Here is a 23,677-nt window from a genome sequence, read left to right as displayed (position 1 = left end):
TGATCGAGAATGATGGTTTTCATACCAAAATACAACAAAGAATCTAATTCAATATCCTCAAAATAAACCACAGTCAGTGTTGGAGTTTGTTTTTGGTCCGAAATATTCTCCTGACACCTTATTTTACTATTTGTGTACTTATTTTATTTACTTAAGAGTGTTAATTAGTTTAAAATCTCTCAATCCATCAACATGTTTTATCATAATACATGGTAGAAAAGTGCCTGAAGAAGTGATTTACAGGACATCATTGTGCCCTTTTTCTCCCCAGGTGTTCACCATGACCAGCGTGCAGGCATTACGCAGGAAGTCTCTTCTGCTGACGGGCTGGAGTATCTGATCCAGCACTACTACTCCAAGGACCCTTCCCGCCCCCACAAACCTCACGTCCACATCATCACGCCCTCTGACCCCCAGCGGAGAGGCTGCCAGCTCTCGCTCTCCTTCTCCGTCCCCATCTGAAAAGTCTTCCAGGAGCTGGAGAAGAAGGAAGTCACTGTGAGTAACGGGAGCCTTTTAGCTTCTAGTAGAGTCTTGACAGGGATATAAGATTTAGAGGTAGTACTTGTTGTCCTCCAGAGTCTGTAAAAAGCAGAATAGTCTGGAAATTTTGTGACTCATAGAAAGTGGAAGAAAAGTAATAAAAAAGGGAAGAAAACTCGGAGGAGCTGATGATTATGCAATCCCTCTAAATAAGTAAAAACAAGTAGACATATTTATAGTGTTTGCTCTATAAATGATATTTTAACTCTGATTTTTGCATCAATTATTTAATTTGCACTGAACTTTGAGTAGATGAAGAGGCCGATATTGATAACAGAGAGAGACGTTCTTCAACACTTACTGACCATAAACCCTGTTAGACCTTTACATTATGGTGTTTGGATTTAGAAAATGGATGTTTATCTGATGGGTTTTTTTCACTGGTGAATGAATGAAACCCCTGATGTTTACTTTTGGTGTCTCAGATCAATAAAACATACCTAGAATTCTGTTAATTGTGGCAAAATAAAAACAGCATTAAATGACAAACAGGATCAGAAATGCATCACAAATATCTGATTTTTAGAAAACATTAAGAAGTTTTTTATCAACCTTTAACTTTTTCATCCTTTGTCTCTCAAGTGTGACACGAGGGAACCCAGCGTGCTGCTCTGGTGCCACTCTACAACTCCTTCAGTGACGTTCATCACTTCATACAAACCCTCAGCAGCCAGTGAATGAATGAATGAATGAATGAATGAATAGTGGACTGTGGTTTTGCTGTAAGGTATAGGAAAGTTTCATTCTTAGCTTGGCCATTCAATAAGATCAATTTATTATGTGTGAAATTTGAAATGAAAATTCATAATATTTTAATAATTTTTTAAGGGTGTGGGTACCTTTAAATCAAAAAGTGGATGCAAATATTTTATTTTTCGGGAATTGCACTTGAGAACAATTGTAATTGCTGTTATTTGACCGACAGAGCAGATCCAACATGAATAAAAAGATTTGATTTGGGGTGTTTTTTGATCAAGGTCAACAATCATTCTGAGACAGGCACGTTGTCTCATCCTGGAACTGCATGTTCAGCAATTCTCTCGCTTTTTGTAGCTTTCAGACTCATCTCAACGTGAGAGATAACATCTTACACATCAAAACAAACTACTTACATATGAGGCCAGGTGTTTGAAATGTTTCAACAATGCCTTGGAATCACACTGGACAATAAACTTTTTGAACATTATTAGTGTTTCAATCCATCCAGCTATGTATTAGTCTTTTTGTCTGTATGTATGCAAGGAATATTGTATGTATATGTATGTTGTTCTTGTTTTTGTATGTCTATCTAGGTTCTAGAGGCACGTACAACACATAAAACAAATTTACCCTTGGGGACAACAATCATTCAATAAATACTGCTGCTGTGCTGATACCTGATTACTGAAATTTAAACTAGTATTTTTCTACAGAAATCTTGTTGTGTTGTATGTTTTAAATTCTAACTAAAGACAAATTCTAGATGGTACCAAAAAATATGAATCTGATATGAGTGAATCTGTCTAGATAATATGTAGCTGTTTTCAGGAAAATGAAACAGACTATTTAAACGTGGAAGCAACATTTTCTCTATATCAAAAAGTCAAAATGATAGCTCCCACAATCCCTTGGCTTTGTGACCCTCCTCTTCAGTCGAGTGTTTGGGCTCGACACCCAGAGTTCGCAGCATGGGGTTTCCAAATGACGTGAACCCGCCTTTCCCTCCCCCTCCCTCCCTCCCTCTATCTCCACCCGGCTGTACATTACACACATGAGTTAGCCGACAGTCCTCCCTTCACCAATTAACACCTACTTTATTATAACGTTGACTTCTCCCTAATGTTCTTGCATGTGTTTATGCACTATTACCTTGACGGATGCCTATTCCACGATTAGACATAATTGGCATATCAATATGCAAAACCTAAATGGATTAACCTTCTTTAAAACTAATGAGCACTTGGATGCCCAGCTGGGGAATGGACCTGAATTAGCATTTGTCATCTTTTTTTGGGTGATGTGAGAATAAATAATTGAAGAGTGGCTGGGTATTGTCTTTCCTTGGGCTACTTGAGCTTAAAGTGACTGTACTGTAAAAAGAAAGAATATGCAGATTAATTATGACCGTGGGCTCACTGGTTTCACACAATTAGTGTCTGAGGACAAAAATACAAAGGTGTGTCTCTCAGATGAGAAAAATGGACAGTTTTTGTCAAAAAAAGAAAAAGGAAAACACTTAATCTGCATTTGTTTGATAGAAAAAACAAACAGTGTTACTTAAGAGAGGATATTATTTAAGATCCTACCCATGTAGGGGTAGTGTTACTTTACATGTCAAATAACCCAAAGGTGCTAATAATTCTTAAACTGTTTAATATTGTGAGTTTGCACCTGAAACAATCAGTCAATTATGAAGTTCAACTCCTCTGACATAAGAAGAAAGATTGAAGTATCTACGAGAAACCTTCCTTGCAAGACAAGAGTTGCCGCTCAGCAAGTAAGACATTTGTGTGGACAGTCGAATGTGTGGGTTCAAACCTACACCAGTTGGTGCATTTCAAGGACGTCAAGGAAATTTTTATTATCCCTGAGGGACAATGTGTTGTACAGCCAGAAGTAACCACATAACCAAACATAACCATAAATAGACAGTAAATACAACACAGAAATCACATTGAGTTATTTAAAAGGTCAATGGCAGCAGGGACAGATGAGTCCTTAAGTCTATTGGTCCGCCATCTTGGCAGATTGCATCTGCAGCCAGAAAAAAGCAACTTGGACTCCTTGGCCAAGGGGTGGATAGGATCGGCCAGGACTGACTGGACCTTCTTCAGAGTTCTAACCTTGTACATATGAGGAAAGTCGTTCAGGGTTGTGCCCGCAATTTTACTACACATTGTGACAAAATCCTGCAATCTGTTAATATTTTTGAGGGTAAGTGACCTGTACAGTATGAATTATACAATGACAGCTGGGGAGGTGGGGATTGATTGTAATTCTCAGTCTCAGAAAGTAAGACAATCAAAAATAAATCTTGTGTTACATTTGAAAATTATGAGCTGACATCCTGCTGGTCTACTAGCTCCAGGTGTAGAGAGACCTCTAAGTTCAGTGTGAAGTTTTTGGGGTTGTGGGTTCAAGTCTGCGTCTGTCAGTGAATTTTGAAATTGAGCCACATGACTGAAGGTTTAAAAGCCAACAAAAGCCCAAGTACAGCGTAAAATTGTAGCTCGCTGTGATGGGCAGCTGTGAGGATGTTTTAAGGTCATGGGTTTGATCCTGACTTTCACAGAAGTTTTCTAAGTCAAACTTAATTAACAATAAAATCCTTGAAATTGTGTATTTTTGACCCTGTAAAGCTGTCAGTGTAATGCTAAATCAATGAATACATTTCAATTAAAGTGACTTTGGTATTTGTCTGAGTGTGAATGATATTTAGGAGTAGAAAAAGTTGATATTAAATCTTCTAAGAGTGAGTCTGTACCTTGATGTTACACTGCAGCTCCCAGTGTCACCAGTCTGATGACCAGCAACACAGGCAGCAGTTTCACCTGGAGTGGAGTGTTATTCACACTTTTGGTAGCTTTTGGGCTCAAGATTGAAAACCTCAAATGAAATTTTTTTTCAACTGGTGTAAAATTTTAGCTCACTGTACATTGATGAATTAAAGATATCATCCTTGGAACAGGGTGATTTTGACATTGTAATGCGAAATCAATTCAAATGTTTTGGTTGAGAGCACAAACAGTTGCACCTGTAGTGTCCATAAACAAGCAGGAGACAGTGATGTGGCCTCACTGAAACAAACCACCTCACAGCCAGGCTGCCGGGTGTTACGGACAAACCGGTCCTGGTTGTTCAACCAGGTGTCTGCACTCAAGCAGTTTTACGTGGAGTGGGGTGTTACCCACCCTTGTAGTAACTTTCTGACTGAAGATTGAAGTTGTGGGTTCGACCCAGAGCCAATCAGCTGTGTGAAGCTTTAGCTCACTGTGTTTGACAGCCACCCTGATGTTTTAAGGTTGTGGGTTCAATCCTGACTTGATCAATCAGTTTTTAAAGTTAGCAGCTGTATTTAAGATGTAAAACATTTGTTAAAGGTTTGACCCTTGATGCGCACTGTGTTAAATTATGCTACTCAAAGGTTTTAAGGTTCAAGCCAGAGCTGTTTGGACATTTCTTAAACCAATATATTGGGACATAACTGTCCTGGTCCAGTAGCTCAGTCTGTTTAGCAGCTGTTTAATGGTTTTGATGTTGTGGGTTCAATCCTGAATCAGTCAGACTTCTTAAAAGTGAGACACAAGATACACCACTGAAGATTGAAAACATTTATGATACCAAATGAGCCAGTGATGCAATGTGTTAGACAGTGCTGTTAAAGATTTAAGATTGTGAGTTCAGTCCTGGCTTGACCAGCTGCCTTGATGAAGATTGAAAACCTTTGGTGAAAGCTCTTAGCAGCAGTTTCACTCTGTGGCTCATTGTGTTAGACGGCAACCCTCAAGCTTTAAGATTGTGGGTTCAATTCAGAAGGTTTTTTTTCACACAAATAACTTGCATACAGATTTAGATGCTCTGTCAAAACCACCTTTTTAGGGACCTGGTCCAGGAGCTTGAACTGTTTAGTAACTTTTTGACTTTGTTGAAGCTGTGGGTTCAATCTAGTCAGACCTCTGAGGACTGAAAACACCAAATGAAAACATCATGTCAGTGTGAATCTGTAGCTCACTGTGTTGTGCAGTGAGTCTCAAGTTTTAAGGTTGTGGGTTCAATCCTGACTTGAATTTTGAAACTTAGCTTCTCAATTGAAGATTAAACAACCTTTGGTTAAAGGTGCTTATGGCTCACTGTGATAAAAGTTTTATGGTTGTTGGTTCAAGTCATGGCCATATGGTAACTTTTGAAAACCAATACCTTGATTAAAGACAGAAATGCTCTGATGAAACATCCTTTCAGAAGTCTGGTCCAGTAGCTCAACCTGTTTGGCAGCTGATTGAAGGTTTTGATGTTGTGTGTTCAATCTTCAGTCTGTCATTGAGCTTTTTCAAGTCAGACACACTGCTGAAGATTGAAAATGTCCAAGCAGCTCTGGCTTGAACCTTAAAACCTTTGAGTAGCATAATTTAACACAGTGAGCCTCAAGGGTCAAATATTTACCAAATGTTTTACATCTTAAATACAGCTGCTAACTTTAAAAACTGACTGCTCAAGTCAGGATTGAACCCACAACCATAAAACTTCAGTGTTGCTGTCAAACACAGTGAGCTAAAGTTTTACAGGGCTGACTGGCTCTGGATTGAACCCACAACTTCAATCTTCAGTCAGAAAGTTACCACAAGGGCGGGTAACACCCCACTCCATGTAAAACCGCTTGAGTGCAGACACCTGGTCGAACAACCAGGACCGGTTTGTCCGTAACACCCGGCAGCCTGGCTGTGAGGTGGTTTGTTTCAGTGAGGCCACATCACTGTCTCCTGCTTGTTTATGGACACTACAGGTGCAACTGTCCTGTGTTGCACAGCTACATTCCTTCAGCAGCATGGCCGCCCTTTTCTTTAACCTTTAGGCCATTTCAACCATACATTTACTATTTTCACCACACAGGCAGATTTAACAACACAATTCTTGACATGGTGTCATTCCTGTAAAGCTGTCAGTATGATGCTAAATCAATGACTACATTTTACTTAAAGTGACTTTGGTATTTGTCTTTTGCCACCCCGGCAGAATTAAAGATATCATCCTTGGAACAGGGTGATTTTGACATTGTAATTCTAAATCAATTCAAATGTTTTGGTTGAGAGCACAAACAGTTGCACCTGTAGTGTCCATAAACAAGCAGGAGACAGTGAAGCAAACCACCTCACAGCCAGGCTGCCAGGTGTTACGGACAAACTGGTCCTGGTTGTTCAATCAGGTGTCTGCACTCAAGCAGTTTGACGTGGAGTGGGGTGTTACCCACCCTTGTGGTAGCTTTCTGACTGAAGATTAAAGTTGTGGGTTCGACCTAAAGCCAATCAGCTGTGTGAAGCTTTAGCTCACTGTGTTTGACAGCAACCCTGACATTTCGAGGTTGTGGGTTCAATGCTGACTTGATCAATCAGTTTCTAAAATTAGTAGCTGTATTTAAGATGGAAAACACTTGCTAAAGGATTAATCCTTGAGGCTCACTGTGTTAAATTATGCTACTCAAAGGTTTTAAGGTTCAAGCCAGAGCTGTTTGGAGATTTATTGAAGCCAATATCTTATGTGATGACTGTCCTGGTCCAGTAGCTCAGTCTATTTAGCAGCTGTTTAAAGTTTAGGAAGTTGTGTGTTCAATCCTGAATCAGTTAAACTTTTTAAAAGTGAGACACAAGATACACCACTTAAGAGTGAAATTGTTTAATGACATTACCCTGATACCATCTGAGCCTGTGGTGCAGTTAACGTCTTAAGGTTGTGAGTTCAATGCTGATTCAGTGAGTTTTGATTGCGCAGCCTCAATGAAGATTGAAAGTCTTTGGTGAAACCTCTTGTTAGCAGTTTTACTCAGTGGCTCAGAGTGTTAAACAGCTGCACTGCAGCTTTAAGATTGTGGGTTCAATTCAGGGAAGGTTTTTCTTTAAAACAAATTTTGTACGCAAACATTTAAATGCTGTCAAAATACTTTTTAGGTTCATGGTCCAGCAGTTCTCTTAAAAGAAATTGTGTGTAAACTTAAACTTGAAACCACAAACTACCTGATGAGCTTGTGTTCCTCTTCTGTTAGATTTGAAAATAATGTCAAGACATCCTGCTGGTCGACTAGCTCCAGGTGTAGAGATGAAGTGTGAAGTTTTTGGGGTTGTGGGTTCAAGTCTGCGGTTGTCAATGAATTTTGAAATTGAGCCACATGACTGAAGGTTGAAAAGCCAACAAAAGCCCAAGCACCATGTGAAATTGTAGCTCACTGTGATGGATAGCAACACTGAAGTTCAAAAGTTGTGGGATCAATCCTGACTTGATCAGTCCTTTTTTTTTTTTTAAAGTTAGCAGCTGTATTTAAGATGTAAAACCCTTGGTAAAGATTTGACCCTTGAGCTTCACTGTGTTTAATTATGCTACTCAAAGGTTTTAAGGTTCAAGCCAGAGCTGCTGGGAGCTTTTTTAAAGAAGATGTGTTGAGTCATTCATGTCCTGGTCCAGTAGCTCCAGTTGTAGAGATGCCTCTAAGCTCACTGTGAAGTTTTTGGGGTTGTGGGTTCAAATCTGCATCTGTCTGTGAATTTTGAAATTGAGCCACTTGACTGAAGGTTGAAAAGCCGACAAAAGCTAAAACTCAGTGTGAAGCAATAGCTCATTGTGATGGACAGCTGTAAGGAAACTTTAAGGTTGTGGGTTCAATCCTAACTTTCACTGATGTTTTGTAAGTCAGACACACAGCTGGAGACTGAAAACCTAATGAAGACACATCAAACATCCAACTGTGTAGCTCAGTGTGTTAGACAGCAGGTTCATGTTTTAGGATCATGGGTTCAATTCCCAGGTCAGTCTGTGACTTTTGAACAACATCAATCAGAGGAGAGATTGAAAACCAATGACTAAAGCTTCAATAAGGGTTTGACTGTGTGGCTCAGTGTGTTAGACAGCAGTTTCATGTTTTAGGGTTGTGGGTTCAATTCCCAGGTCAGGCGTGACTTTTGAGTGACATCACTCAGAGGAGAGGTTGAAAAGCGCCCAGAGAAGAGGTTTGAGTGCGAAGGGGACCTGGTGGAGTGACGGCTTCGTCAACACAGATCTCATATACGTCTGTGGACGTGAGGTGGCTGGTTCGATCCCTCTCCTTCACCAGTAACTGGAGCAAAAAAACTGTGTCCCACATGAGTGGGTGAGGGGGAGGGCCTTGTCCTCCCCCAATGTTCCGCAGGTATGTAAGCAGGGGGTTATGAAACAGGGAGTCCTGTCCAGCTGAAATTTTACTGATGCATGAAGGTGTGAACAAGTTTTTAAAAATGTTGGAAGTCTCTTGCCATCGCATGTTTGTTGCTTATTACATTCTGTCATTACTAATACACAAAACCACCGCCTTCCTATCGGGATAAAATGAAAACTTCTCAGATGAGTCGGCAGACTTGTAGTTTGCTTCACATGTAACTGTGTGTGTGTGTGTGTGTGTGTGTCTGCTCTGTAAAACACTTAATACACCAGATTAACCAAAGATATCTTAGTTACCTTAATAGTGAAAACACTTATTTACTTACTTATCCCTAATTTTTAATACAGATATTTGCACCTGCAGGCTGTTTGGTGGTGGTGAGGGGGGACTTTGACTTTCTCCTGGAGGTGTGGGATTGAACCAGTGATGTTCTATCTTCAAGCCCTCTTCTCTAACCTTTACACCATCAGTTCCCACCACCCTCCCCAAGAATAAAACTCCCTCTAATGTTGAGTGAGACAGAAGTCCCACTTAAGCAAAGAATCCACCTACTTTGACTACACTGATTGATGACAAGAGATAGAAGTTAAATGAACCATTTGAAATCAGCAAAGAGTAGAAAACAGTTTATTTAATTGTTACCACCTGTAGGAGTAAGAGGTGTGACGTCATTGAAACAGTCAGCTGTTTTACCTGTGAGAAAAAGAAAGGAAAGCTAAATTTATTCTTCATATTAATAATCATGAAATATTTAAAATTTGTAATATACAATATTATAAATGTAAAGAAAACATAGTGAGATTGTTGTATTTGTGCATTATTACTGCATTTTGGTGAGCTTTAAACTTAATAAAGCACTTTTTAAATGTTCTGAAAATGTTTTGCATTGAGTTACAAATGGAAGAGTATAAACACATGTGAGGCTTTAGGAGTCACGTCAGGGAGAGCACAGGTGAAGCTGATAACATTAACGAAGTTCATTTAGATGCACCTGAGTTTGACGATCAGTGGTGGCTGACACTTCTACTCCCCCACATTTCAATATATGTTCTAAACATTGTAGTTTTCCCCCCACTGCATACAATAATAGACATTTTATACATATATAAAGTAGTTGGTTGGTTAGATGTTGATTAGTGATAATAATCCAATAATATAATATAAACCACTGACAAACAGAGGCCATTCTGCTGCGTAATGTTCTTTATTTTTAATACTTACTACATTTTACTGATAATACTTGTATCTTAATATACAAGAAAATATGTTTTAATGAGAAATGAGTTTAGTACTGAAACAGGATGGTATGTTGGTTCTGAAGAAGAGGATCAGCTTTGTCAGTTATATATTATTTTGTAAAACTAAAAATGAAAACTTCATGGAAGATGTTGAAATCATGAAAATTATGAAATGATTTTTTTGCTCTGTGTTTTGCTTATTGAACAATGCCTGGTCAATAAGAAAAAAATGTTTTATATAAGTAGCATTTATATTGTTTGTTTATTTTTGTTTTTTCTTACTACATACAGTCTGTGGTTTGCAGTAATGATTCATTTCTGTTTGGAGCATGAATGTCACAACACTAAGATAAAAATTCATTAATTCATTCATATATAATTTAGGATTTTTTTATACACTGAGTGCACTGAGTTTTACTGAGGTAAATGATCTGAATACTGTGCTCAGTTTAAAGTAGTTGAACTTTACTTTTTCCATTTTCATTTTTGTCAGTTGTGAAGATTTTCTGCTTTTCTTTATCTATTAAACAGAATTTTAATCATACGCTGCTTGAATATTGTAATTTTTCTTCTACTTTATACTTCAACTTCACTACATTTCAGAGGGAAACTGTTGCTTTAATGCATGCATGCATAATGATGATGGCAGGTGGTGCAGATTTTCTATTATGTTTTCTTTACTCCTTTAAAAATATATGTTGTTTCAAATCTGCATTTTGCAGACAAACAAAACTATTGATCAAAATCGTGATTGACCCCAAGCTTGAAAGAAGTTGAGATTTATATTTTTTGCCATATCACTCAGCCCTGACTGCTGCACTTCTACTATCAGTCCACTAGATGGCGTCATGAAGCTGCAGTGAAGTGAGGAGCAGCACACATTATGAATGAAAGATGATTTACATTCACTGACACACTGACTGAATTTGACAGAAAGCTTCAGTTTCATCAATATTCAGTAAATTCAACAACAATAAACGGCATTTAAATAGTCTCAATTATCTATTAGTTCTGTTTGATTCTGTTGTCACATTAATAGTGTGAAAATGTATTAAATTATTATAATCAGGACACATTTACTTTGATACTTCTTTTACAGTTAATACAAACTTGTCAAACAGCAACAGATGTTGGATCTTAACCGTTGTGAAACATTTAACATCGCAGATAAAATGTTATTTGGTCTAAAATTCAGTTTGTTATTCAAGAGAAACTATTTTATAGCCTTTTTTTAAATTTAGAGTCAAAGTATTTTAAAGATATATGAACCAATAAATACACACATCATCACCTCCTGTATAACTGTCATAACTAATTATAAACCAAGAACAGAAGTGGACTGTGTGCATGTTGTTGTAGCAACACTGAACTTCATGACTGTCCTCTGATTGTTCCTCCACATTAGTGAAAACAACACATCTGATTATCAAAGGTCGCCGGTAGAAACAACGTTAAACAGTAGTTTGATATCTGAGAGCTGAAGAAAGGAATTAATCATCAGCTGTTCATTAATACTGTTTGATTCCAGTAGGTCTATCAATAATTTAACATATAGTTTTATCTTCCAACATGAGAGTTCTTCAAACTTTCTGCAATAAAAACATCAAACAGCAAGAAACAAACTCTGAAGTTACTAAAGAGAAAAAGTATTAAACAAAGCAAACTTACAGTTAACAGTCCAAACAAGTCCAACAAGCAAGACAGTCATGTGACTGCATGACAGTCATGTGACTACATCATATGACTATGACTACAGGTAACACCCCACTCCAGGTATAACTGCTGCCTGTGTTGCTGGTCATCAGACTGGTGACACTGGGAGCTGCAGTGCAGACGAAGAAGCTGAAGCAGTAAATAGAGATCCAAAGAAAATGTGTTTTAATGAAATGTTAAGTGTTACATGAAGGTTCAGACACACTACTTGAAGACTGAATATCAACTATTTCTGCTCCTGAATATCATCCACACTCAGACAAATACCAAAGTCACTTTAATTGATATGTAGTCATTGATTTAGCATCAGACTGACAGCTTTACAGGGTCAAAACTAAGCTTTAATCAGGACGTACATTTGTTGAACCCACAGCAGTCTCAGAAACACAAAAAGTCCAAATGTTCAGACCTACAACTCTAAACTCTGCAGAGTTTTCTACATCCTCGAGCCTCCCGGTTGGTTTTACACTGTTATGTCCTCAGAGTTTTTCAGTCTTTAAGTAGGATGTGTATTTTTTAAAAATCACAATCTTAGTGAGGTTTGAAACTCTGCAAGAAGCCACTGAGTCAAACTGTTGCTGAGGATTTACAGATTATTCATTAAATATTTGATTTCCTTGAACCTGCAAACTTTTCTTCACAGTTTAAAGTTATCGCAGCGTTTCTTTAATTGTTTTATTTGGTTGTTGGTCTTAAAAATGTATCAATTATGAGACTCAAAGTGAAGATGCAGATTTTCTTTCTCTAATTAGTTACAGTTGATTTTTTTTTATAGAGCACATTTAAAAACACATGAACCAAAGTTCTTCACAGAGACTGAGAATTACAATCAAATAAAAACACATGGAAAATTAATAAAAGTGAAGAATAAAATAAACCCTAAAAATAACCAATTAACTAAAAAAACTCTGCTGGAAAGCAAAAAATTATAAACTCCCAAAAGAAACATAAAATAAGTCAATGTTTAAAGTCCTCCACCGTTTAAAACTGTCCATTTTTCTCATCTGAGAGACACACCTTTGTATTTTTGTCCTCAGACACTAATTGTGTGAAACCAGTGAGCCCACGGTCATAATTAATCTGCATATTCTTTCTTTTTTTTACAGTACAGTCACTTTAAACACAAGTAGCCCAAGGAAAGACAATACCCAGCCACTCTTCAATTATTTATTCTCACATCACCCCCCAAAAAAAGATGACAAATGCTAATTCAGGTCCATTCCCCAGCTGGGCATCCAAGTGCTCATTAGTTTTAAAGAAGGTTAATCCATTTAGGTTTTGCATATTGATATGCCAAATATGTCTAATCGTGGAATAGGCATCCGTCAAGGTAATAGTGCATAAACACGTGCAAGAACATTAGGGAGAAGTCAACGTTATAATAAAGTAGGTGTTAATTGGTGCAAGGAGGACTGTCGGCTAACTCATGTGTGTAATGTACAGCCGGGTGGAGAGGGAGGGAGGGAGGGAGGGATGGGGGGGGGAAAGGTGGGTTTCATCAAATTTTTCCCCCCAAAATCACATCATTTGGAAATCCCATGCTGTGAACTCTCTGGGTGTCGTGCCCAATTGACTGAGGAGGACAAGGGCGAGGGATTGTGGGTGCTATCGTTATGAGTTTTTGGTGTTTTCAACCAAATTTAGCCCAATTTTAACCTGTTGTTGGCCTGCAAATCACCAAATCATTACTTATCTGGCGTGTTCACTCAGAATCAAGGTATCCAACCTCAATAGTTTTTTGGTACCATCTAGACTTTGTCTGTAGTTTTGCCAATTTTAGACTCCATTTCTTTCAGGAAAAGTTATCTTACTGCTTTAAGAGATAAAGTTCTGTAAGATTTCTGTAGAAAATCAGGTATCAGCACTAGTATTGATTGATTGATATTATGTGTTGTACATGTCTGCAGAACATAGATACTTACAAAACACATATACACAAAAAAACAAGAACAATATACATAAACATACAACAATTATTACATACATGCAGACAAAAAGACTAATACATAGCTGGTTGTGTGCTAATGATATTTAAAGCTGCTAAAACGTGTTTTTATCCATTTAAATGCAATTACAATTGTTCTCAAGAAAATAAAATATTTGCACTTTTTGATTTAAAGGTAATCACGCCCTTAAAAGACAAGCAGTGAATAAATTATTAAAATATTAGTAATTTTCATTTCAAATTTCACACATAATAAAACGGTCTTAAACTCTGATCAAGCTTCAGGTGTTTGCAGCCTTCAGATCTGATATTTTCACAGCAAAATCACAGTCCACTCTTCATTCATTCATTCATTCATTTATTCATTCATACATTCGTTCACTGGCTGCTGGCGGCGAGAGATGATCCGAGGGTTTCTATGAAGCGATGAACGTCGCTGAAGGAGTTGTAGAGAGGCACCGGAGCGATGCGAAGCACGCTGGGCTCCCTCATGTCACACTGGAGAGATGAAGGATGACAAAGTTAATCAGGTTGATAAATAAAAAAAAAAGGGGTCAAAATAAACTTCTGAATGTTTTCTATAAATCAGATAAAATCAAAATTGAACAGATGTTATGTTCAGTTCTAGTCTGGATGTTTTATGGATTTCAGACATCAAAAGTAAACATGTATTCAACAGTGAGAAATCTATGAGAAGAGTTTCTAGTTTGGGTGTATCAGGTTATGAATTTAAGTAATTAGATTATGTAATTGACACAAAAATATGACTAAAAGTACCATTTACAGAGCAAACACTATAAATATGTCTACTTGTTTTTACTTATTTAGAGGGATTGCATAATCATCAGCTCCTCTGAGTTTTTCTTCCACTGTCTATGAATCACAAAAATTCCAGACTATTCTGCTTTTTACAGACTCTAGAGGACAACAAGTACTGCTTCTAAATCTTATATCCCTGTCAGTGTTCCTCCAATACAGCAACATTTTTTATTTTTTTATATATATTTTTTATAAAAGACTCTACTAGAAGCTAAAAGGCTCTCGTTACTCACAGCGACTCCCCTCTTCTCCAGCTCCTGGAAGACTTTTCGGATGGGGACGGAGAAGGAGAGCGAGAGCTGGCAGCCTCTTTGCTGGGGGTCAGAGGGCGTGATGATGTGGACATGAGGTTTGTGGGGGCGGGAGGGGTCTTTGGAGTAGTAGTGCTGGATCAGATACTCCAGGTAGCCCGTCAGCAGCAGAGACTTCCTGCGTAACGCCTGCATGCTGGTCATGTTGAACACCTGGGGAGGAAAAGGGCACAATGATGTCCTGTAAATCACTTCTTCAGGCACTTTTCTACCATGTATTATGATAAAACGTGTTTTTTAAAATAATTAACACTCTTAAGTAAATAAAATAAGCACAGAAGTAGTAAAATAAAGTGTCAGGAGAATATTTCCCAATAAAACCAGTGGACAGCAGTACCTCTAAACTGGCCTGCAGCGGGCAGACCAGCAGGATGGGCTGGTTCGACAGCCTGTATCCGCTCACTCCGGGCTGCAGCTCCATCACTGAGAACAAAACACAACACAAAAATTGGAGCAACATGTGTTTGACACATTTAAACATAAAGCCTGTCAACAAAATGTTAATATAAATGTCAAAAAAGACAAATAAGGGGATGTAATATACACTGAGACCACAAGATGGAAGCACGACTTCCTTTTACAACTAAAAAGACAAACTAGCAATAAGTTCATATGCAAGCAGTCAAGGTTGTTATTAAAAATAATTACTTCCTTTACCATTATTCATCTGGAACCGAGTCTTCAGGTCGTGTCCCCACCATCCCAACAACCTGGAGGAGACGGTTCAATTAATCAGCAGTTGCTTTGATAACAGATTCATCGTTTTGAAGCTTCTCAAATGTCAATATTTGCTGTTTTCTTAGCTGTCTATGATAGTAAATCTTTGGGGCGTTTTTTGGACTGTTGGCTGGACAAAAAAGCAATTTAAAGAGTTTACACTCAGCTCTGGACGCATTTTATTGACCAAATGATTAATAGAGAAAATCATTGTCAGATTAATCAATTATGAATTATTATTTTCTATTATTTTTCAATCTCGTGATTTGCATGTGACAGAAACTACTTTAACATTTTTGCAAAATACTAAAAATTAAGATCCAAAATCAAGCTTTTAATTCTTATTTATGACAGTGTGTGAGCACTCACGCTGGTTTGACGGTGTGTTTATGTTTCTCGTGGATAAATGCTCCAGCTAAACCACCAGCACCTGAATTTATATACTGTGGAAATACAGTCGGTCATCATAAACACACTGTACTCTCATTTTTATATTCAATGTTATCATATTCGGGGACATCTGCAGCTGTTTTGTGCAGCTTCCTGTCAGCTGACCTTGTAGGAGCACCAGCAGGCGAAGTCGACCCCCCAGTCGTGCAGCTTCAGCTCGGCGTTGCCAGCCGCGTGAGCGCAGTCAAAACCAACGTAACAGCCCTGACAAACAAACATGGACTGTTAGTTGTAATTATCAGCATTATTATTAGTTATAGTTAGTCATAAGTGTATTTTACCTCTGTTTTGCTTATGTGTTTGACAGAGAATGAGACTGAAATTTTAAAATGCTGTGACTGCCAGTTGAACTTAAAGTGGCTGTAATCTTGTACTGATTAACCCTCAAAGAGTTATCACATGACTCCGACACCTTTATTGGTTTTTTTTACTGTTCTTTACTGGTGCAGAAGAAGCTTTGAAAATCCAACTTAAAAGAGGTGATAATGTCAAAATCAGTGCTGTTTGTTTCCACTGCCAAGCCACCAAGAAATTACAATTACGACACAGTACAAAATACAAAGACGACAGTGTGTTTACTGTGGAAAAACTGCAGCTAAAAACTAAATGTAATCAAAAAATGCAAATGCACATTTATCTTATTGTTTACTTTCTCATGAACATATTAACTACTAATATGTCCATGAAATAATAAAGACACCACAAGATACAAGAAAGAGAGGGAAATTATTTACTGACATTTGAATGTTTTATTAAATTCCCTCTAAAATACACTTGTCTTGTATCTTTGATTTGTCTCTATTTCTTTTTTTTCTATATTTTTGTGCCCTGACTCAAATGTTATAACACAGTGTTTGTGTGTTACCTTCCTCTGACCGGCCTCAGTGATGGCAGCCATATTGAACAGTTGTCCAGTGTAGTACTGAACTCCACTGAACATCACCACGGCGATAGAGTCGCCCTCCTTCTCGATCACCTCGAGGATGTCCTCCGTCCTCAGGGTCTCCTCTCCCTGACAGAACAGGAAGTGCAAAACATATGCAGCTGAAGTTTCTCCTCCAGTCTGACCTGATTTGTTTTGTTTCTTTCTATATTTGAGTTACTCCGTTTTTTGTTCTTTTCTTCTAAGTTTGTTTCAACTTGTGCTGCTGTTTTGTAACTTTGCACTATCCCCAAACGGCCACTAGATGGTGCTGTCTCTAACATTCCAGTCAAGATTCAGATAAAACAATTTTGTAAGCTGATTTGGTGAATTGCAGGTCAAAAAATGAAAGTTGAAACTGGGCAGAAATTTAAATGCCTTTTTTTAAACTGCCCAACAGTATTTAGATATATAATAAATAATACTTAATCTGTTCTTGAGTGCAAATGTTGTGTAAAACAGGTTGGACGTACCGGTCTGGGCGACAGCAGCAGCATGCTCTGCTGAGGGTCAAATCCTCGCAGTCGGATCTGAGATTCTACAGCATACTACGGACAGAAGAGACGGGTTCGTAACACGGACACTGATGAACTCCAGACAACAGCTTTACAAACACGCTGGAGTTGGTCTGCTTGGTCTGTCTTTGTTTTGGGGTGGCATCATTGGTTAAGTTCTCAGGGTGAAGTTCTGACCTTTTCAATCAAACTGTCACGCTGCTCTGGCAGACATTTTTGCTGCTTTCAATAAATTCCATTTGATACAAGCTTATTGACATCTTTTGAGGATATAATACATAATTGGCTAAAAAAAACTACACATAGCACACTTTTCCACAAAACTTACAAATGAAAACACACAATTATAAATCATAAACATAAAGGTTGGACATGCAGAAACATAAAATGAGAGAAAAAAAAGAGCAAACAAACAACACAATAAGGTGTTGATACATAAAATTGAAGCATGACACTGAATAAAAGAACTAAAAGCTAAAATAACTTAAGGATTAACTTGCTCCAAAATGAAAAAACTTGTAAAAAGCAACCACTCTGAAACCAGTAAAGTTACCTGCCAGAACAGAGAGATGATTTGACTATAGAATAAATATTCAGGCATAAGTTCTTTGTGTAAAATGAAAAAGGCGTTCGATTTTCCTGAAAATTTGATAAAATGAATAAGGGGTGGGTGATAATCGAAAAATGGGTAAAATTAGGAGCACAGGGTGTTAGTTGAAAAATGAGTAAATTGAGTAAGGGTGGGGGATGTTGCTCTTATTACTCTAATTATGTTTACTGCAGGAAACCCATTCTTATGATTCTTGTGATCTAACATCCAATGAACACTGATTTTGAGATGGATTTCTTTCATACTGGCATCAAAGCAGCAATAGATCAACAAACATGTGGTAAAAAAGGGACTTTGAGGTTCAGTTCGCATACTTAAAAACAAACAAAAACAGTGGCAAGGAAAGGAATTCATTGAAAACTGTTGTTTAAGTGTCAGAATGTGGGACATGTAGCCTTTGAAAACAACATTTGTGTTAATGTGGATTACATTACATGATCTGAAGGAAAGGCCTTGTCCTCCAGAAGGATTTTGTGGCGAGTCGCTGTGGGTTTGTAGAAGGAAAGCTGCACAAAAATGACATGAAATGACTGTTAGTACTTTAGTTGCTTTCGCTTCAATTTAAATGACATCCTACATTTACACAACAGGGTTTCTTCTTGTTCCATCATCCATCTTTGCAGTTACAATCAATATGTTTGCATAGCTTGCCTCACAGGAGTTCCTTGTATGTAGTTTTAATGATTGCTTGGACTGTCAATGGACCATCAAGGGACTGGTGTTGGAAATTAGCTTCGGTTATAAACGAGTGTACAGTACAATGGCAATGTTCTCAGTACGTGTCACTTACAAATAAATAAAACTTAATGCAAGTTTCACTGAATGATTGGCATAGTATGGCCCAAAATGAGATACCAAAACATTAACATCACGAGCATGGATTTTGATAATCAACGTTGGACAAACAATTGCATGTGGTGAACGTTCTCCATGAGTTATAGCATTGAACAACAGAAAATACTGTTGAAATTTACTCTATCTCACCATTAGAAGGTGTAAATTAACAGTCAGGCCATTCATGATTGCCACCTCCTCAGTTTTAGCTCCTGTAAGAAATAAAACAAAACAAAACGAGTCAATCTTTTTCAAGGATTTAGTTGCATTTTTTTTTTTCGATGGTATATTCCAGAAACCAGAACATCTGCTGATATTTAAGAGTAACTTTAAAGAGTACAGAGGTGAATTTGCTGTTTCAAGTTTTGCGTGTCGACATATATAAACCGTTAAAGCCTCTGACATCATCAGAGCAATTGATTCGACTGAGCAATCAGCAGGCACACCTGATGTTTAACATCATCTGACACATTGACCTGCTTCTGATAATGGTTGTATAGTAAAATTGAAAGCAAATATGCCTATTTTTCTGTTTGTTTTGTTTGTTCTTTTGGAGTAACTCTACCTTTAAAACACAGTTTATACTGATATATATGGTACAAACCATACATAAGACTTTACATTTTTTCTTATATTGGTTATTCTATGATTTACACCAGGCCTAAAACTTTATTAGTTGGTTAATTGATTAATCTTTTAAGTCATGTATCCACTGTTTCTAGCTCCTCAAAATGTAAGATTTGCTCATTTTTACATGATTGCAAATTGGTCTGTTTATCAGACAGAATAAGTTATTAGATGTTACCATGGACTCTTGGAACTGAGCTTTTTAGACTAAACTATGAATCAAAGAATCATAAAATAATCAATAGATTAGTCTGTAATGTAAATAATCGTTAATTCAAACCCTAAAAAGTACCACCAAGGCTCATCAACTCTATATGTTTGAAAGCGAGCCTTATTGCTTTGAGTAATCAGTCTGCAATCATCAGTTGAGAAACGATCGAGCCCAGAAATTAACTGTTAATTGGACCAATCAGTGTAAACTGACAGTAAATAACCAATCTGTGTACAAATGATCTTTTCAGGGAAGCTAAAGAACGTAGACTTCAGTCTATACAGACTTTGTGTATGTAACTGCAGGTTTGTTTAAAGGGCCTTTCACGTGTACTTTGGACTCTACAAAACACAGAAGTGCAGTGACCTGAACAAGCAACCCTCACAGAAAAATTCTTCAAGCACACTTTACATAAAATGACGATAGAGAACAACACGCTAAAAACATACAACACACAACACTAATCACACATTACAAGCAGTTCTGGAAAAAGGTGAGTTTTGATTAATGATTTGAACATGGACAGATTGATCGGTGCAGTCTCGGATGTGTTTGGGGAGAGAGTTCCTGAAAGTGCTCTATGAATAAAAAATGTATTATTAAATATATGAAAAAGTTGCAAAAAGCTCATCTGAAAAGTAATTCCAGCTGTAAAATAAATAAAGTGGAGTAGTATGAGGTAGTATGTAGAAAGTACAACATTTCCCTCTGAAATGTAGTAGAGTGCAAGTATAAAGTCGCATGAAATGGAAATACTTAAGTACAAGTACCTCAAATTTGTACTTAAGTAGAGTAGTTGAGTAAATGAACTTAGATACTTTCCACTGTTATTGAAAGATCCTGTTCTGTCCTCTGGCCATACAAAATAATAATAATAATAATAATAATAATAATAAGGCATCAAAATGTTTTTCCGTCATTTTCTGTTTAATGTGAAATTTGTAAATGTTCCTCATTTTCCTCGGTTTTATTTTCAAACTCCGCCCTCCTATCCTTCCTCTTCTATAAGCGTGTTAGTGTCTTGATTTTCTGTGTATTGTGTTAGTAAGTGTGCTATGACCAGGAATCTGGATAAATAAATGTAAAAACAACTAGAAGGAACTGATTATTAGCCCTAATTGATCCAAGTCTGCACCCCTAAAAGTTCATATTTGTATCTCAAATATGAGTTGCTGTGTCCGGTATTTGACTGAACAATGTGGCTCGATGTGTTCACATTTTCAGCTTTCCTTTTTGGGGGTTTTAATAGGAAAGTTAAATTCCCAAAACTTGATCTGCTCCTTAAAGAAATGTTTAAGTAGGAGCTATTGCTGGGCAGCTTCCTGGTGTCTCTTACCAACAATATTAGCCATGAGTTCCTCTATGTTGTTTTCAGCCCACGCCCAAGGTCGAGAGCCTTCTGTGTGACCGTGGACACCCCTGCAAAGAGAGTTTATTTGATGAAATGCAAACAACTTCTAATCGTTAAGGTAAATATGGAAATAAAGAGTTAGCGTACGTTTTAGCCCACTTCTCCAGCTCCTCTTCCAGGTACTTCCTGGCCATTTTGGGCTGAAGCCCCAACGAGTTTCCCACCAGGTAGATGCATTCTTTGGTGCCATCGACCAGCGAGAGATCAGCTACAGAGACGATAAAGAGAAAGTCATTTAAGAATATTTAAATAAATGAATGACTGTGTAATATCCATCTGCACCATCTTTTATGTTGTATCTTTGACTCACATGGAGGCAAATCTGCAATTTTGGGCACCAGAAATTCCCCCCTGAGATGTCGCAGTTTGTCGTTTTTGTCGAGGTAAGCAGCCACTTCTGCGGAGGTGGGACTGCAGCCCAGCGAGGCTGAAACTCGCTCCAGAGTTTCTCTCGGAGTTGAGCCGATGAACGGGTCCATTACTGTGAGACTGGAGGGCCGTTGGCCTGCAGATAAAGGAGATACATGACAAACAAAGCTTTTTACATTTTTAAAACATGAATTATAATGATTTTTATCTCTAAAGAATCAAATGCATGAGTTTCTTTAATGCATAAATCCATTTTATTTATATCTTTGGTTAAGGTTTCTTAACCTTTTCGGGCCTGTAACTCTGTTTTTAAACCACAAACTTCTCATTTCAGAGCTTTCAATTTTCATTTTTGTGTAAATTTGAGCATGGTATTATTATATTTCATTATAAGTGACTCAAAATCCCCATTTACTCTTTGAAATCATGCATATCAAAGGACCCCAATGTTAAATAACTCGTGATGTGTTTTGGCCAGTCAACAAAAACTGGCTGAAAATTTGCCCATGCAGATCACATCAATTCAAAATTCAAAATGGTCACAAAGTATGTTGGAAGTTGTCTCTCTCTTGAGTGAAAAATGTGTATAATCTTCTCAGGAACTTAATCAATAAGGAACTCAGAAAAGAAAAGAATTTTTTCACCAGGACTGTCATGAATATCTGAGGATTATTTGGCTGAAATTCACCAAATATTGAATTGCAGCATAAGACATAAACCTGCACCTGCTGTTAAAAGAGCATATAGGAGGAAAATGTATTTCCAGGTTCCAAAAATACATTATTAAGAGTGTCATCTGAGTGTTTAATAACATATATATTTAGAAACATATCTCAATAAACATATTGTGTAGCAGATTCTATGTGAAACATGCATTTGTGTAGAGTGTAAGAGTCACACTTTTAATGACATTTTCAGTTCAAATGGTCCCTTAAAAGCAACATCCGTTCACAAAACTAATACTTCTTCTTTGAGCCATAACTCAGTTAAGTCTGTACACAAAGACATGTTACACCCATATTTTACTTCAGTGTTATTTACACCTCCCGATGATGATCTCTAATGTTCATCGCGTACAAACTTGTTAGAAACTGCTTGGAAATAATAAAGGGGGGGAAAAGACTTGCCTTGCAGAAGTTGCCTGAGAATCGTCACGTTTTTACGTTTTCTTCAGTATTTAAGTAATCCAGTGATAGTTGTCTGCGCATCCACGGGTACAATGTAAACAGAAACTACTAAAAGGTAATTCGGCAAGCTTTTGACAGTGCCAATTTACCAACATGTAAACAAATATATGCTCAAAAAACGGGGTTCAAGTTATCGCTCACATGTCAACTTTCTGTGTACATCCCCCAAAGCATTATGGGAACTGTAGTTCCAAAACTGGGAGCCTGATTATCCCCTGAAGTAAAACAAGAAGCAAAGAAAAATGAAAGGAGTGTCAAAATCCATTACTATTCATTTAATGTTTACTAATACAACTAAAAAATCTTATGTTCCTAATCTTTCCATTCATATAAAGATATTATTTTGTTGAAAATTAGAGGAAAAAAACAGAGAAAAAATCACAACAGTCTACTGTCACCTTTAAACACATGTCAGCCATCTACTTTAACCTCTAAATATATAGTAAGACATTGTTAAACTTAGATATAACAACACCAAAAGCAATCCAATTCTTTTGTTATCCAATACTCAATTAAAATTATTTAAGTTCACATTGGACATCAAATAACAGCTGTGTTTACATTGATAATCAGTCATGTTCACTGTCATTAATCCTCTCAAGAAGTGAAACCTGCAGTGAACAGAAAGCTGTAACTCACAGTTGGATCAGTTGGTTTGCAGATAAGCTTCCTCTCCGCAGACAACAGTCACACTGAGTGAATCCTCTGCTCTGAAAATGCTCTTTAACCTCGCCGTGCTTGTTCTCAAGTTAATCATTATTCTAATGAACCGACCTCAAGTTTCTGATCTATCCAGAGCTGAACATGTAGTTTAGTAACCCTTCATGGATCAGACTAATTCCTGTGATTTAACGCCTGCCTGTAACGGTGAGTTCCTCCTTTTCGTGGTTTCACTTTCGGGTGTGAAAATCCAAACATACAGTGTAAAGTTCCACATGATGTAGACAAAACACACACACACACACACACACACACACACACTGCATAAAATAATCAAGTTAATTTATATTTAAGTTTTAGTTTGTTGTCTGTTAATATTATCATTTTTAATTTTGATTTGGTTTGCAGTTTTCATGGATCAGTTGTTTGGGAATCTATGAAGGTGTCAAAGGCTCCTTTATGTCTCATACATCCATGCATGGACAAAAGTATGTGGACAGCTGATGCAGTCTGTGTTCCAGTTCATCCCAAAGGTGTTGGATGGGGTTGAGATCAGGGTTCTGTGCAGGCCAGTCAAGTTCTTTCACTCCAAACTGGACAAAAAACATTTCTTCATGGATCTGGTTTTGTGCATGGGGGCAATGTCATGTTGAAACAGGAAAGGGATTTTTGCCACACAGGTAAAGAAGCACACTGTTGGCTTAAAATACATTACA

General features: G+C 37.4%; 1 protein-coding gene across 3 annotated transcripts; it reads right to left on the bottom strand.

The window, feature by feature from the left end:
* Nucleotides 1-12,403: 12,403 nt before the first annotated feature.
* Nucleotides 12,404-23,190, bottom strand: kynu (kynureninase). 3 transcript variants are annotated; one of them, XM_044345381.1, is made up of 14 exons: nucleotides 22,941-23,190; nucleotides 21,056-21,250; nucleotides 20,833-20,953; nucleotides 20,671-20,753; nucleotides 18,647-18,708; nucleotides 18,097-18,168; nucleotides 17,011-17,085; nucleotides 16,481-16,627; nucleotides 15,721-15,819; nucleotides 15,535-15,608; nucleotides 15,106-15,158; nucleotides 14,786-14,871; nucleotides 14,371-14,601; nucleotides 12,404-13,816 (listed from the first exon to the last, which is right to left on the bottom strand). In XM_044345381.1, the coding sequence occupies exons 2-14, from the start codon at nucleotides 21,222-21,224 to the stop codon at nucleotides 13,697-13,699; spliced, it is 1,392 nt and encodes a 463-aa protein (XP_044201316.1). In that variant the 5' UTR covers nucleotides 21,225-21,250; nucleotides 22,941-23,190; the 3' UTR covers nucleotides 12,404-13,696. The 3 variants fall into 3 exon arrangements, with proteins under 3 accessions (XP_044201316.1, XP_044201315.1, XP_044201317.1); XM_044345380.1 differs by lacking the exon at nucleotides 22,941-23,190 and adding an exon at nucleotides 22,242-22,491; XM_044345382.1 differs by lacking the exon at nucleotides 22,941-23,190 and adding an exon at nucleotides 22,256-22,491.
* Nucleotides 23,191-23,677: the final 487 nt, after the last annotated feature.

The sequence above is a fragment of the Thunnus albacares genome, chromosome 24 (assembly GCF_914725855.1).
Source record: "Thunnus albacares chromosome 24, fThuAlb1.1, whole genome shotgun sequence".
Lineage (NCBI taxonomy): Eukaryota > Metazoa > Chordata > Actinopteri > Scombriformes > Scombridae > Thunnus > Thunnus albacares.
This window is presented reverse-complemented; position numbering and strand designations above follow the sequence as displayed.

Coding starts and splice junctions, on each gene's coding strand:
- kynu (XM_044345381.1), bottom strand. CDS start 21,224: ATGGACCCGTTCATCGGCTCAACTCCGAGAGAAACTCTGGAGCGAGTT. Junction 15,820..16,480: donor CTGAGGCCGGTCAGAGGAAG/GTAACACACAAA, acceptor TTTGTTTGTCAG/GGCTGTTACGTTGGTTTTGA. Junction 14,872..15,105: donor TCGGTTCCAGATGAATAATG/GTAAAGGAAGTA, acceptor TTTTGTTCTCAG/TGATGGAGCTGCAGCCCGGA.